Source organism: Apaloderma vittatum, unplaced genomic scaffold (genome assembly GCF_000703405.1).
Source record: "Apaloderma vittatum isolate BGI_N311 unplaced genomic scaffold, ASM70340v1 scaffold1249, whole genome shotgun sequence".
Taxonomy (NCBI): Eukaryota; Metazoa; Chordata; class Aves; order Trogoniformes; family Trogonidae; genus Apaloderma; species Apaloderma vittatum.
This window is the reverse complement of record NW_009734385.1, coordinates 25,325-40,322: the sequence shown is the minus strand read 5'-3', so window position 1 is coordinate 40,322 and position 14,998 is coordinate 25,325. Positions and strand designations below refer to the sequence as shown.

At 35.0% G+C, this 14,998-nt stretch overlaps 1 protein-coding gene across 1 annotated transcript in view; it reads right to left on the bottom strand.

The window, feature by feature from the left end:
- DOCK9 (dedicator of cytokinesis 9) overlaps positions 1 to 14,998 on the bottom strand; it is a gene marked incomplete at its 5' end in the record, with an annotated part of 62,524 nt that overhangs the window by 24,437 nt on the left and 23,089 nt on the right. The window contains 6 exons of the mRNA XM_009876222.1: positions 703 to 818; positions 4,766 to 4,902; positions 7,054 to 7,101; positions 9,387 to 9,453; positions 10,981 to 11,095; positions 14,119 to 14,252. Coding sequence (XP_009874524.1) covers positions 703 to 818; positions 4,766 to 4,902; positions 7,054 to 7,101; positions 9,387 to 9,453; positions 10,981 to 11,095; positions 14,119 to 14,252 — 617 coding nt within the window. The remainder of the gene's footprint in view (positions 1 to 702; positions 819 to 4,765; positions 4,903 to 7,053; positions 7,102 to 9,386; positions 9,454 to 10,980; positions 11,096 to 14,118; positions 14,253 to 14,998) is intronic.

The following is a 14,998-nucleotide window of genomic DNA, read 5'->3' as shown; positions in this document are numbered from 1 at the left end:
CATGTCTTCATACCTAGATTAAAAATAAGGCACTAAATTTGAATCTTCAAGCAAGGATCTGGATACATCATCCTAACTACGGGAGAAACAAGCTAGAGCTATCATTTTTCCTTTTTATAGCTTCACCTTTAATGCTCAAAAAACAGACAAGAGGGGTATGCAAGTGGCCATGCTATAAAAATATTCCACACGAGAGCTACAGTAACTGATACAATTAAAAAGAAGTCTTATTACTGGACAAATTGAAATAAAGTCACTGAAAATGAACAAACACAGACTACTGTTAATTAATGAGTGACAACATAAGAAGAAGCCAAGCTCAATACAAAAGTCTGATGGTGTCCAGTTACAAATTATGATTTTGCCATACACTAGATCTTTCACCCCACATGGCTTTTAAAAGACAGTTTCACCACTAATATTAGATAGACATTAAAGCTTCTAGAAATATTTTCAGGTGGTTAGGATAAGGAAGGAGCTTTTCCCACAGATTACTGCTGATCCAATAAGGAGTCTGTCTGCAAGTGTAATTAAAGGCAAGACATTTTGCTGCGGGAGGTTATCAGCTTTTACATGACAAAATAACGAAATACGATGCTAGGAATGTTAAAAATACAGTGCAATATTAATAGACTATATTTATAAATATAATTTTGAAAATAGTTTTTTATGAAAGATGTTAGCACCAAGTCAGGAACAAACCTTAAAAGCCATTGTGAATAATGACAGAGTATCCAGAATTGTAAGGCAAACTTCAGTGGCAATATTGGCTTCAAGTAAAGACTGGTGAAGAACATCTGCATCTGAATGGCCATAGCCTACAGAAATTCCAAATGAAGTGTAAGTGCTGGGTATACTTATTTCAGTGTTGTTTATTTCCAAAAGACGTGCTGAACTAGGAGAAGATTTAAAGTAAAAAGCCTGACAGAAGTTAGTATTCAATACAGAAAAATAATCCATATGCATTTAAATATTTTTCAGATATGTGCATATAGTTATTCTAGCATCATTTGCATAAGATCAGAAAGTATATTAAGTACAAATGTCAACAACAGAAGCATTAAACAGCAGCTAAACAATAAACGTCTGATGTTTCATATATATGTGTATGTTCATATACATGTGTGTGTATATATAAATGTACACAGTTATATATACACATATATATTCTTAAAATACGTAGTGCAGTAGGATGGAGTTACAGCTGAAAATATGCATGGGCAATTTAGTGATGTTGCAATGATCTCATGAAGTCAATCGTAAGTCAACCGTTATAAAAATACAAAACACTAAGAGTTGAAGTAAAGCAATCGTAATTTTATGCAGCTGAAGATCCAATTAATTAATTAATTCTACCCTGTAGCAATACCATGCTATAAAGTCCATATTTAAGCAAAATATTCCATCACTTGTAGCTTCATTTTGTATTTAAATAATTTAAAAAACATATCCTGCTTCTGTACTGATTATAATATCTTGTTTATGTCCTCCAACACAAATCTTTATGAATCAGATCAACAAAATGTGCCCTGGTTGCTTTATAAAAATGTAGTCGAGGTCACGTTTATATGTTAGATTTACAGTCAACTTCACATCACCAGATCAATGGCAAGTATGACAAACTTGTTGAGACGAAGGAAAGAAGAGACGAAATGATGTATTCTTGTACAATGACACCTGGCCACTTCTTTCTGCCACCTTCTTGCTTTCTTGGCTGAACTACGAATGCATACCCACAACCAACACTTTCTTTAGATTTTTGCATTCTTTCTGTTCAGAAGTAGACTCTTTTCCTATCATCTTTTGCATTCTCTCTGCCTCCACCTCTTCCTCATCCCACACATTTTCTTTGTGGTTTCAATCTAACTATGCCCTTCAGCTCTGTAGTCACAAAAAGGAATGACTGGTCTTTGGAAGCAAGTTGCACAACAGCCATTTGCCAAGTATTTTTCTTTCAGCAAAAGTGGTCTTTTCCTTAAAGAAATTAAAAGAAAAATCTTTTTTCATAGCAATCACCTTTGGGTAATCAGAAATCCTTAAGTTAGGTTTCTGTAATGTTGAAGATAACAAAAGATGATGTCTCTTTTGAGAACTGCAAATATTTCGTAAAGAAATAATTTGTTTGCTCTTCCAGATAAGAAGAAAGGTGCAAGGTTTATTACAAATACTAACCAACAACTGTAGTCAATGGACAGGATTCCAAATAGCTCAAATTTTGTTCTTCACATAATGTAGAACAATTTAGAACATAATTACATAATACATAATTTAGAACAATTACTCCACATTACTCACAGATTGATTACTCAGCATTATTACACTAGAGTCAGAAGTTCTGGGCACGATGTAAACTTGAAGGAACATTCAGTTGGGTTAAGAGACTGATTTAGCAGCGCTTTTTCCATATACGTGCTAAAAACTATTATTTTAGAGAAGCTAATATTGTATTAGTCACGTAGAACTAACATACTTGATTCTATTTTTCGCATGTAACTTCAAAAGCTACAGAACTTCAACTACCACGTGTAATGCGGACACCTCCTTGGACATGCACACAAGCATGTACTCATACACTCACACTACTGCAGAGTAACTGCATTTAAAACCATCAAGGAACACTGAAAATGGGACAATCTCTAATGACTACGAGCTTGACAATGACTACATAGTGCTGTAGCAGATACATAACTCTCTTTTTTATCTCTCTCTCTCTCTCTCTCTCTCTCTCATATCTATATCTATCTATATAGAGATATATCTATCTTATTTCAGTACATTTGCATGCCACTATTCTACTGACCCTCCTCTTCCTCCTGCCCCAACAATATATATCTACATTCTTCTAGTTTGCATCGGGATGCTTTATAAATTTGAACAAAGGGCTAACTTTTTTCATGCGTAATCACAAAACTATACTGAAATTCCTCAGAGATATGAAATATCACACCATGACTTCAGTTCTATTCCTTGCTTAATTGATTAGAAAGGGAGAAATTAAGTTTAGAGTTTACATTTACGGATAACAATCTTGCCAAAGAATCATGATTTTGGACACAAGTAAAGCAGCTAGTTCTACCAGATACATCCTTCCTGTATGTATCCCATTCAGGATACAGACATGACTTGTTCAAGTTCTGAAACCTGCTTTGGATGCATGATACAGGCAGGCTACCAACAAAAGAAAACTAAAAGTTAGATGACAACAATAAGACCAAAGATATAAAAATCAATTTCACATTCGACATGGCTTTTACAGCAACATATTTTCATTTTATAAAACCCTGGTCAACATAAGGAGCAATATCCTGATATTCCTCAAATGTCCAACTAAAAAAATTGGTATCACTCTACACAAAATTATCTGAGTGAGACAACTTCCTTCATAATTACCTTCAGATGGAAAAGAACAGAAAGCTTATTTTTTTACATAAGCATGCATTTATTAAAATCTTTCAGCTCATTGCTTCCTAAAAACCAACAAACTTTTCCAAGTTCTGAAAATATGAAATTGCTTTGCATAGGGCTCAGAAACAGATATGCTATTTATTTCAAAGCAATTATTTTTAAAAAATCAGTCTTTATCTACTATGTATTCTACCTTACTGAATATGTAGTCCCATAGCGTAAAAGTTCGTTCTTTTGAGTATCAAAAACCACATAGAAATTATGATAGAGCAGCAGCAGACTGATTACAAGGAAAAAAGGAAAAGCTACTTGCACAGCGATATATAGGTTTCTGACATTTTTAGAATCAAAGGATCACATTTCTTAAACTGGCATGAGAATGCATTTATAAACAGAGAGTTTTGGTGGGATTTTTTTTCCCAGTTTTCCACTATGTGTTATGTCTTGTGCAATTAGGCTAACTGTCACTATATATTTCAGATAACGAGCCAAAAGATTTTAAGGAACAGTTAGATATGCTTTGGGAAATAAAAGGATGAACATAGTGAACATACAGTTAACTCAAATAATTGCTTTACTACTGCACACTATTCTTTTCAGTACCAGTGTTGTATTTTACTTGATTAGTCAACCAGTTTCATTGGCTTTTGAAGCTGAAAATTGAAAAATGGTGCTTCAGAATACTCTACACACAGTATAATTTGCAATTTAAGAGCAGCATGTTTAAAAAGATAGGCCACAAGCAGATTTAGTTTTCAATACAGCAGTCTTATAGAAGCTGACTTCAACCTGATTAAATCTTACCATTGTCTACAGAAATTCCAAGAATACTTGATATCTTTCTCACACTGAAAACAGAAAAATCACTTCATTATTGGACGCTTTTTCACTCCCAGACAAACCAAATCATGGGCTTCACAATCTCCATAGAAATTCTAAGAAACTTAGTTCTCCTTAGGGGATGTCAAAACATGGAGATATGGTCAGAGTGCATATTTTTACTTTTAGACTAATCATTTGTAAGATCAATAGGAAGAAAAAAATAAAGCTTAATAAAACAAGTAGAAAAAAAATTAAATTTCGTTACTACATGCAGCACAAAGTTATAAGTGCATATAATTAAAAAATTTATAATAAAAGTTCGAAATAAGCTGTAGTTAACCACACTCCATGTTATGGCATCAGCCAACATTGATTGTTCTATGATAAAGCAGGGAACAGACCATTGACTGATTCCAGCTATTCATTTGACCTAGAATAATAAAAGTCATTGAAATGCACTGGTGTGGCTCTAGGACCTGCCTCTGGTGTTGTGGTACTGGTTGGGGATGATGAATGTTACCATGTCATGGAGACTTACTGTGGTTAAAAGTGAGAGAGTTATCCAGGCTGCTCAGCTGCTGCAATCTGGCATGCATCATCCCTGTTCTGTTACGGGAAACAGGCAATGTCTGAGATTTTCGATCATGAACTATGGATCCCAACCCCTCCTGGTTCCTGCAAGATGGGTGAAATGGGATAGAAGCAAAAGTTAGACATGTCAAACTGCAGCAAGACAGGGAGTGTTAGTTAAGCACAAGAAGTTTCATAGAAAGAATGATAATGCAACCTATTTCCTGTTTTATTTATAAAACAAAAATAGGTGGCTTAAAAAAAGCAGCACAGCAAACTCTTTCTTAAAATCTCAAAGCGCGAAAGCAAAAGCACGCAAGCAGTCACTCCTGAAGCATTAAATTTACTCCAGAGCTTTTGAGAACATAAATATTTCAGGACAAAAATATTCTGAAAATATTCAGAACCCCAAACCAAATCCTCTATTTTGATTGAAAAAAAATTTAGAAAGGGGACAGAGTGGTAAAATTAGAAAGCATACATGCAACAGAGAGTGGGCATTAGCAGAGGTATTATCATCTTACCCAAGCAGGAAGGGAGAAGAGCCATATACTTTGTTAAACTTGCAGCAATCAAGTGAAGAAAACAGAAAAGTGATCTGTGTTAGCAATCAGTACAGGCTAACTTCCTACTGTGTACCACCACCAGAGCTGATGAAAAATGAAAACCAGTGCTTGAATTACAGAATCCCCTGTTCCCTCTCATTCTGTCACTTGCGTATTTTAAGAGTACATGCACTGATTGTGAGATGCTTTGGCGCAATGACTATGTGAGAGACCAGAAAGCTACACTGATTGGGAAAATTCAGTATCTCTGCAAAACACAGAGGATTTCTACAGTTTGATGTTTTTAGCATTAACACATAGTGCACAAACTAGGTGATCAGTAAACAAAAAAAATAAGTGTGGTAGTCTTCTCTACTAACTAGTCAAATAAATTATTTTGAAGATTTTTTTTCCAAAAGCCTGAAAATTACAGACTCCTGTAAATTCAAGAGTTTGAAGTACATTTAAACATAAAGGTTACAATCAAAACCTGTCCTGGTTTGAGCTAAACAAAACGAGTTCTGCTCAGTGATTTTAATTTTCAGCTCAGTCTCTTTTAAGAGGCTGCACTTCCTGAAGTTAACAGCATGTTTTTGCAGACAGTGACTGCTTCTAGCAGTGATAACACCTGATGTTTACAGTTACTGCCTGCGATGAGTATGCAGAAAGGTTCTTGCTTGTACTTATGCCTCTTGTGACCAAGGCCACTGCTGGCTCTTGTGTGCCACGCTGGGGGTGCTGGGAATTAAAAGCAGTCACAAGGAAGTAAAAGGTTGCATCTCTGGGGAGGAACAGGACAGGTGACCAATGAGTATTCCCATCCATATACAACATGTTCAGTATAAAGCTGAGAAACCCAGATTTATTTTGGCATTTCATTTTTTTAAGGTACAGGAACAGCAATGAGATTTTTTTTCTGAAAAATCTACAGGAAGATAGTAAAGTCTGTTGTTTGTAGAAAGAGATCTACATACCATTAAATCTAAATTAAAACCAGAAAAGCTAACATTTTAGTTTAAGTGCTTTACCACCCAACATTCAGAACAACTTTCTCAATGAGATCAAGAGGGCCAGTATTTCAACCCCACAAGTTTAATTACAACAGTATTACCATGACAAACATAGTATAAGGCCTAAACAGGTTGCTATATTTTGTTCTACTGAAAAAATAGTTCACACTGAAAACCACATTAATGCAAAGATATTCAAATAATTTAGTATGTGTTTCTGACTCCTGCAGATTTTCTCCTAAACAGCCTTCAACGGGAACATAGAGGTATGCAATGGTACTTCTGACTTCAAACTGAAAATAGCAGCATTGGAACAGTCACTACTCATCCTTTAGTAAACACTATATATAAAATTTCTAAAACATTTCAATAGACAGGGTTTTATAGTCAAGTGAATAAAAAAACTCCAAATCCTACTTTTTTTCCCCCAAAGGGGAAAAATGCTGTAAAAGACAGCATTTAGGGGGTGGATTTTAAAATAATTGATAATAAACAAACACACGCATATATCACTCTCAAAAGGACTTTCAGACAGGATACAGATTTGTTAATATAGTAACCAGTTACTTCGACCAAACTGTTACACATCATCTCACAATAACTCTACTCATGCAATTTATCTGTAATAGAGATTCAAGGAATATTGTACACACTATTATTCCTAGTGAATGAGGCAGTGAAATTTAGATTCCACACAGTACCTGGCTATGTATCGTTTTCCCATGTACTGGAACTGATGTAAGCATACTCTGTGGAAAACACATAAGTCAGAGAAGCAACACTTAAACCAATCTTTTTTAGATTTCTGTACATTAGAATTATCCACTATCTTTTTTGTTGACCTTCAATGTTATAAAACTTCTTTATTTATCAGACCTTTAAAATGCCCTTTAATTCCCCAAGCTGAGAAAAAGTAAATGTGGCTCTTTTGAAATCAGTCACAGAAGGTTGTTGTTTTGGGCAAACTGGGATTAAAGCAAAAGGCTCATTAAGGCTTCTTACAGAGCACACCTATCTCAACACTATGAATTAAAACAGCTAGTGTGACTCTAACAGTGTCAATGTAGGAGGATCAAATGGTGAAAAAACCCAAATGCCTTAGGAACCTGTACAGAGCAAGTTCAAGTTGAAGCAATACATTTTGCTTTTTTTCTCCTTGGCCTAAACTCTCTCGGTTACAGGTTGAGTTTTGTTTTGTTGTTTAAGGTCTGCAGATTGCAGGATAACGTCCAACAAGGCTTCTCACAGAACTACTTTCTAGAGGGAATCTACTTTTACATTGAAGATAAAGGCAAATCTCCCAAAACAATTTTTCATTCAGAAATACCTACACTTCAATGTGAAGTTATATTTTAAAGAATCATAAAGATTCAGATGCAACAAGAAAGTATAACCTAATACACCAGGTGCCTCTGCCTGTTTTCACAACTGGTAAGCACATAACACTGATGACTAATAATCTAGAGATCACACTTTCAAATCAAGAAGACTCGTGTGAATGGAGGCTGTAATAATGATTTTATTTTTGTCTTTTTTGGTTTGTTTGTTGGGAAACACTTTAAGTCATTATCCTGATAATTCAGAAAACTTCACACAGCTTCCCTTATCCATCAGGTAAGAATACTCCGAAACTTACGCTTTAAAGTGTAAATCCTAACTGAAAGCAGCTTTTCAGGTTTCTCTGCCATGTGCCAGTTGTGAATGAGGGAGAAGACAGGCAAACAGTCTTTTCAACTCAGCTTCATTTTACACTCAGTCCTTAAGGGGATTAGTTATCCCCAAACTGTGGAGTTAGAACGGTGTTTGCCTCCCCCAAACTTGTGACTCTGTTTGCAAACTAACCTCAGTTCCCCTTTCACAGAATCACAGAATGTTAGGGGTTGGAAGGGACCTCGAAAGATCATCTAGGCCAACCTCCCTTTCTGGTACCTTCTTGTCTTTTTTAGATTCTAAGTTTTTCAGTAAAAGTTCTTTGTATGGGGAGTACCTACCTACCAGAAACACTGACTTACTGAGGTAATGATAAACTACTGTAATGACTTGTATTAATAAAAATCACCATCAAAACCAGTTATCTGCATTGGCCAGATGCAGAATGTAGAACTGGAAGAAGTATACTTTCATGAGCCTTGTTCCTGCTTTAGTTTAAGGAACAGTGATATCATCCACTACACTAACAAGATGGAAATTTTAATCTGTATTCCATATACTGCTATAGTGAAGGGAACCACCTTTGATAATTAGTAATTTGAGATTACTGATTTGATCACCAACTAGTACTACCCAGCCCTTAAATAAGAAGTATCTAATGGCAGAATACTGATCGTTACTGATTCTGTACAGCTTACACATCAGGCTTCAGAAGTCTACTAAGCAGGCTCATTTACTTCTAAGTGGGCTCACTCTGTCTCTGGTACAATCAATAAAACCACTATTCACAATATATTCCTAAAATAGATTTTGAGCAGCACATTCTATTACACATTTAACAATATTACATTGACTGAGACTCTCACAACAGAAACAAAGGAAAGGAGTCCTTGTGAAACAAGTAAGGTGAGCAGAAAGGCTTCTGTGGTGCACCGCTTCAAGCAAACAGTGCCTTCTCCACTTTTTATTAATGTATCGTGAATGAGTTCTCATGAACAAACACATAAGAGGACAGTTCATATCCCTTTGTTTCTGAAGTCAGGCAATTCAATCTATTTTGACATGCACCCATATAATTTCAGCAGTTACGAGATGCATTTTAATGCAGATGCGTAACAAGGTTTCTCTTCCTTGAGTGCAGCAATATTCCGAGCACTACTCACTGTTCAGGAATTTCCTGAGATCACTTCTCTACAGCCTAATTCCAGAAACTATCATGGAATTGGACAGACTTTCAATCAGGTTAAGGACTTCTAAACAGACCAAGATGGCAGCATTTCTTCAAACAAATAAACAAAAACACGTATCCACACTTAAATCCACACTCATTTTTAACAGCAGAGCAAAACACACGATTTTATGACAAGCTCAACAAAAATCTTACTCTGTAATCGTGAAAAAGTCCATGAGTTCAGATTTTGTAGCCTTGTTCCAATATGTAAACAATGCGTCTAGGAAAATGAAAAATATTTTAAAAAAAGACAAAGGTAGTAAAACTACTAAGTAGAACAGTTAACAGTTCTTAGATTTCAGATAATGAGGATTGAGATAATCTAAAAATGGCTTGCAGGGTACAGATAACCATTACTATTTAAAGTTTTCCTTGAAGTTGATTATAGAAACACATATACCAATTCTCCAAACATATTTCTACAATTAATCTATAATATTCCCATACAATTCCATACTTTAAATAGTAATAATTGCGTAATCAGTAGTAACTATGGCGTTGTAAAAATACAAGACTTCAGAATACTTTGGATTGTTAGTCCTATAACCTGCTTCTTTATAGTATAGATTGGTCTCAATATTTTTAAAATTAAGATTTTTTTCTTTTTTAATTTGCAGTGCTTTATTATGGATAGTTTTTCAGCACAAGTTTAAGATGTTTTTTATTTGTACAGTCCAAAAAAGGCTATTTTTTAGAAAGCTTGTATTTACATAGGCAAGACTTGTTCTCTTCTACTAAAAATATTCAAAATTAGCTAACAATTTCAAAATTACAAAGATATATGGCCAAGTTTGACACTTGTTCTTTTCCAGGAGAATTAAGACCAAAGAATCCCCACTTACGCAAACTTAAACTTTTTAGAAATTCTGACTGATTTTTACAGATTTTCAGTCTAAAATAGTGAAAAAGATATTTCAGAGTTTATTTATTCTTGGTAATTAAAATGCATAAAATAATATCAATATAACGACTTTAAAATCTAATGGCATGACTGGATATTTAATACTTACTAAAATTTCAGTTCTCATTCTTGATTAAGTGGCATAAGAAATTAAGAGTTCAAGTAGTATGTAAACTTCATTTTTAGAAATTAACATCAAAATAGGCACAGAAAATAAATGAAGTACTTCCGATATGTTTAGCATAAACTGAAATTCAGTGTTTTTACCAGAAGCAACTTGTCCTCTTTTTTAAATACTGAGCAGGGATCAGGATGATTCTGAGTTGTATGATCCTAGTCAAAAATGAAGATTTACCGCTCATGCAGTATTTCTATACCTCTGCAACCTTCTCCAAAATAGTAAGACTCTTCCAAAAATTCAACAGATCATCTCACAAACATCCCAGGAGAATGAAGAAGAACTACCATGCCCATTCCAGAAACACGATCAAATCATTTGTTCCCTGTTATACAGGAAATTCTGCAGAATGGAGGAATGGACTAGGTCGAGACTCTTGTGCCGACCAGTGACTGTTCTTCACCTTCATTTTCCAAAAACTGGGCTGTAAAATCACACACACTTACTTTCTTACCAAGTCTTTTAGTTAACCTCACACTTTGAACAAACAATGAGTATTTAATGCTTACAAGGTTTCAGTCAGAGGTCAATTTGATCAATCACACGTATTTGTAAAATGCAGCACAGCATGGTACCTACATCTACAATATTTTGCAAAGGTATTAAAATCACAGGCATAAATCCAACACATGATTTTGAATTTATGAAAAATAGGTGGAATTACCTACCTTCTGACATACTTCTTAAAATATGAAGGAAACACATGAGCAGACTTTTGATCTCTGCTTGGTCAAGTTTGTCATACCGAACTACAGAACTTCCTAAAGTACTGCTCTGTTGGTTCTGAAATGAAAACAGACACATTTCGGCTGAAGACTCCTTAAACTGTTAATAAACTAAAATGCTTTAAATTGCTTTATTAATTCCTGCAACAGAAAAAGGATCTTGGAATGGAGACAAAAACATTTCAAGTAGATAGGTCACTACAACAGGCACTGTATACATGAAGTATACCAAATTAAGCCTCTTTACCTTTACGGTTTGTTTTTTCCTTCTTTGTATGATTCTTTCCCCAGAGGGAGGATTAAGAGGAAAAGTTATGTAACAGTGATTACTAATTAGACTAATTATATATAGATACCCACATCATAGAAATCAGGCATGGCTTTTCTGCTTAGATGAAATACTTTAAAAATAAATACTACTGTTAGGTTATATATGCTCCTTTGCTTTTGAAGAGACTTTATGCTGAACTGTAGACAGAACTGATTCTATAAAACTCCTTTTGTATTGGCAAGTGAATTGCCCTTGCGTAAAAATAAAGAAAAAAACAACTTTCAGAATGCGTACCACTAGAAAAGTAAAAATTAAATTGTAAGAATATATGAATTGAACTTTAGGCAAAGCTTTATCTGTAAAAGAATAATTTCCACACAATCCAGTGGTACAAAATCCTTAGTCTAAGGCTTTTACAGACACACTATATAAACGCTGTTCAAAGAATAAATTATGCCCTTTTTCTTTAGTGTTTTTTTTAGTGGCCAATTCTCACTTCCAACACGAGGCCACTTACGCAAATAGAAAATGAACGAGAAGTTTAATAAGTTTTCCGTAAAGTTAACAGTCAGGTACAACTGATCTGTGCAACTCTGTTTCCTACAAGAAAGCTGGATTATCTTGGGTTGATCACCTTTTAAAGGTACATACTGGTGTTGGAAGAAATCCTTCACATCAAAATCGGAAAAAATAAAACTGCAGACTCATGGGAGAAAAGTACTTGGTTCCACAAAGAAAACAAGAAGTGCCAATACCTCCAGGGTAGAACAACCCTTCCAGGAACACTCCGCACTGAAAGCGGGAGCCATGGCTAATCCAGGAGGGAACATTTCAGAGCACACGCATCAATTGTGTGCTGACCGCTCTAACGCATTCTGGGTAAAAGGAAAGAATTGCTGTCCTAAAACGACCTGCGTAGATCTATCATGTACCAGCCACTAATGCATGCTCAAGTAAATCGAATATGAAATTATGCTTAATACTAGCCTGAGTTACTGTAATTTAGGAATAAATGGGCACCTATATAAGCCTAATTATTGCAGTCTAAAGATCTCATCAGCTGTTTACATTTGAACACGGAGATGCTACTATACAGCTTTATGAGTACTGAAATAGAGCTGGCAAATAGTGAGTGGCAGAGCAGAAACAGAATTTGAGTTGCCTAGACTTTCAGATACTCTCCAGAGCACTAGATAATACTCCCTGTGAAATAGGCGATGGATAAAAATAAAATAGTACACGGATAAAACCAGAGCTATAGCTACTCACAAGCTTAATTTGAAATCATGTCAATAACCTATAAAGTATGCACATATTAACATAGAAACTGATATACTTCCAGCCAATTTTGATTCCACAAGTATAGTTCTACAGGCTACTCTGAAAGAAAGTTAGAACAAAAACACGGCTCTTCAGTAATGAAATCAAGCAATGAGCAAAAACTTGAAGATAACGTGCACTGAAAAACTGCTCTAGTAGAAAGAAAGTCTGGAAAGAAACAAATAAGAAACCAGGAGTAAGTAATGTTCAGGGAAAACATTAACAGCATGCAAAACATATATCCTTTATTACCTAAATTGGCAGACCAGAGCATAATTTTCAAAGGATGTTGACTCCTTTGAAAACCCATTTACTTGGTAAAAACACTACACATCAGCAATTAACAACATGACAACTAAGTAATAGATGACAGCATTGCCATTTAGCAACAGTGTATACACAAGATATTTCTTTATTTACTTGGTCAACATCAAGAAGATTTTTTAGTTCTATTTACATTAAAGATCCTGAGACTCAAATTCTGCTGATATTTAAGCTGATTGGATTTTTACGCTTAAATTAAATTATGTACATGAACTATCTCAGGTTTGGCATTTAAAGGTATTTTACATGGTTATGTATTTGTACATCTTTGGCTTGAGAATCAACTGTTGCAAAGAAGTGGCAAAACTACTGATCACACACTTCACTCAGAAGCTTAACTATACCAAGCACAAAAACCAAATACTTCTGGTGACTGAAGAGAGAAAGCAGCATGCAAAATTTTCTCTGGCAAAGCTGGAATTGTCAGAAGTGAAAAATCCATAGTAACACGGTTTTTCTTTGCAGGGTGAGAATTTTCTTCTTCTTCTCCATTAGGGTGCAAAGCATGAGCAGAGTGCCTTCTGAGAAGCTTCTCTCTCTGCCACACGAAGGCATGTCAGAGTCAAGGGGAAAAAGTTAACATGTTGTGACTTGCACAACAAAATCAAAGAAAATGAAATGTGATCAGTATCAACACAAGCTCTAGAAAGACACGACTGAATACCTCAGAGCCACTGCAGCCAGAGCTCCTAATTCGTAACAGCTTTAATGTGAAATGATTTAGAAAAGTCAAACTAATATAAAACAAATCACCTAGAGAATGCGTAGCAACTTTTTCTTCAACATTTTAAAAGTGCTACAGATATTGTGTATAGAACAGGATGGAATGGAGGCCTCCACAAAAATCAAATACGCTGTCCTAACCAGAATTCGGTTCTCTCAAGTGAAATTCAATACACTTCATCTAGTGCCTTTACCTAGCAAAGGAAACAACAACTTGCTTATGTCTTTACTTTGAAAAAGCAAAACAGCTTAACAAACGCAATGCAAGAATAGTTCTTATGATAAATATTTTACAAATGAAAAACATATGGAAAATACTGCTCTACAGTTATTCTATAAAGGTAATTCCCAAAAGAGATTAGAGAAGTTCACTCCTACGAGAATTAATATGAAATTTTAGGAATACACTTTGCAGTTTTTTTATTTTGACTTGGTTTTCTTACCTTGTCAAGAGAATTGCTCTTGTCACTCTGTCTTTCTGGAAGACTGTTTCCCGAGTCTGTACTTATAAGAGAGCCTCTTGAGTCAGCATTCCTCACGGTATTAATATTCGGAGTTGATGTGGTATATGGAGAAGCTAAAAAAAATCCAAAACAATATAAAACCCTCAAAAAATACATATACTGAAAAAGTCACTCCATAGTTTAGTCAGACTTCTCAAACCATCATAATACGTATACATTTTTTAGGAAGGTTCAATTCCATTTAGTTACTTTAATGAAGATAAACTTTATTCTAGAGTCTCAGCAAAGTAAAGATGTATGTACTTACAAAGACTTGTGTGCAACTACATACACATATGCATAAAAAATACATACACACTTACACAGAGAAGCAAAAAATCTCCCCTTCCTCACCTTTATCTCTTTTTTTTTTTTTTGACACAGCTAATTACAGCAGACAACAAATAGAAAGATATATTAATATGACAGACAGGAGGATGGCCACAGGTGGGGCACAAGCAGCACCTCGCTTGGAGGTGGTCTCTAACACCACGTACAAAATCCTGGATTCTGGCACTCTTGCCGTAAGTGACTAAGTCCGGTCTTGTCTCCTATTTCTCTGCATCAACACAAGAACTATCACCTTTGATGCGCAAAAAAGCAGCTCTCTCCAGGAAATAGCTTTAGTTTCAAACAGAAAAGCAAAACCAAAAAAAAGAATCTAAAAGAAATATTTCACGTACAGATGTGACCCACACCAAACAGTTAGTTGTATTAAGGTTTGTTAACAACAAAAGTAGCAGTAACTTCCAGTACACAGGCAGAAAGTAACCACAGTTGGAGGCAGAACAGTTATTTCTGGTAAAAAATGAAAAAAGGA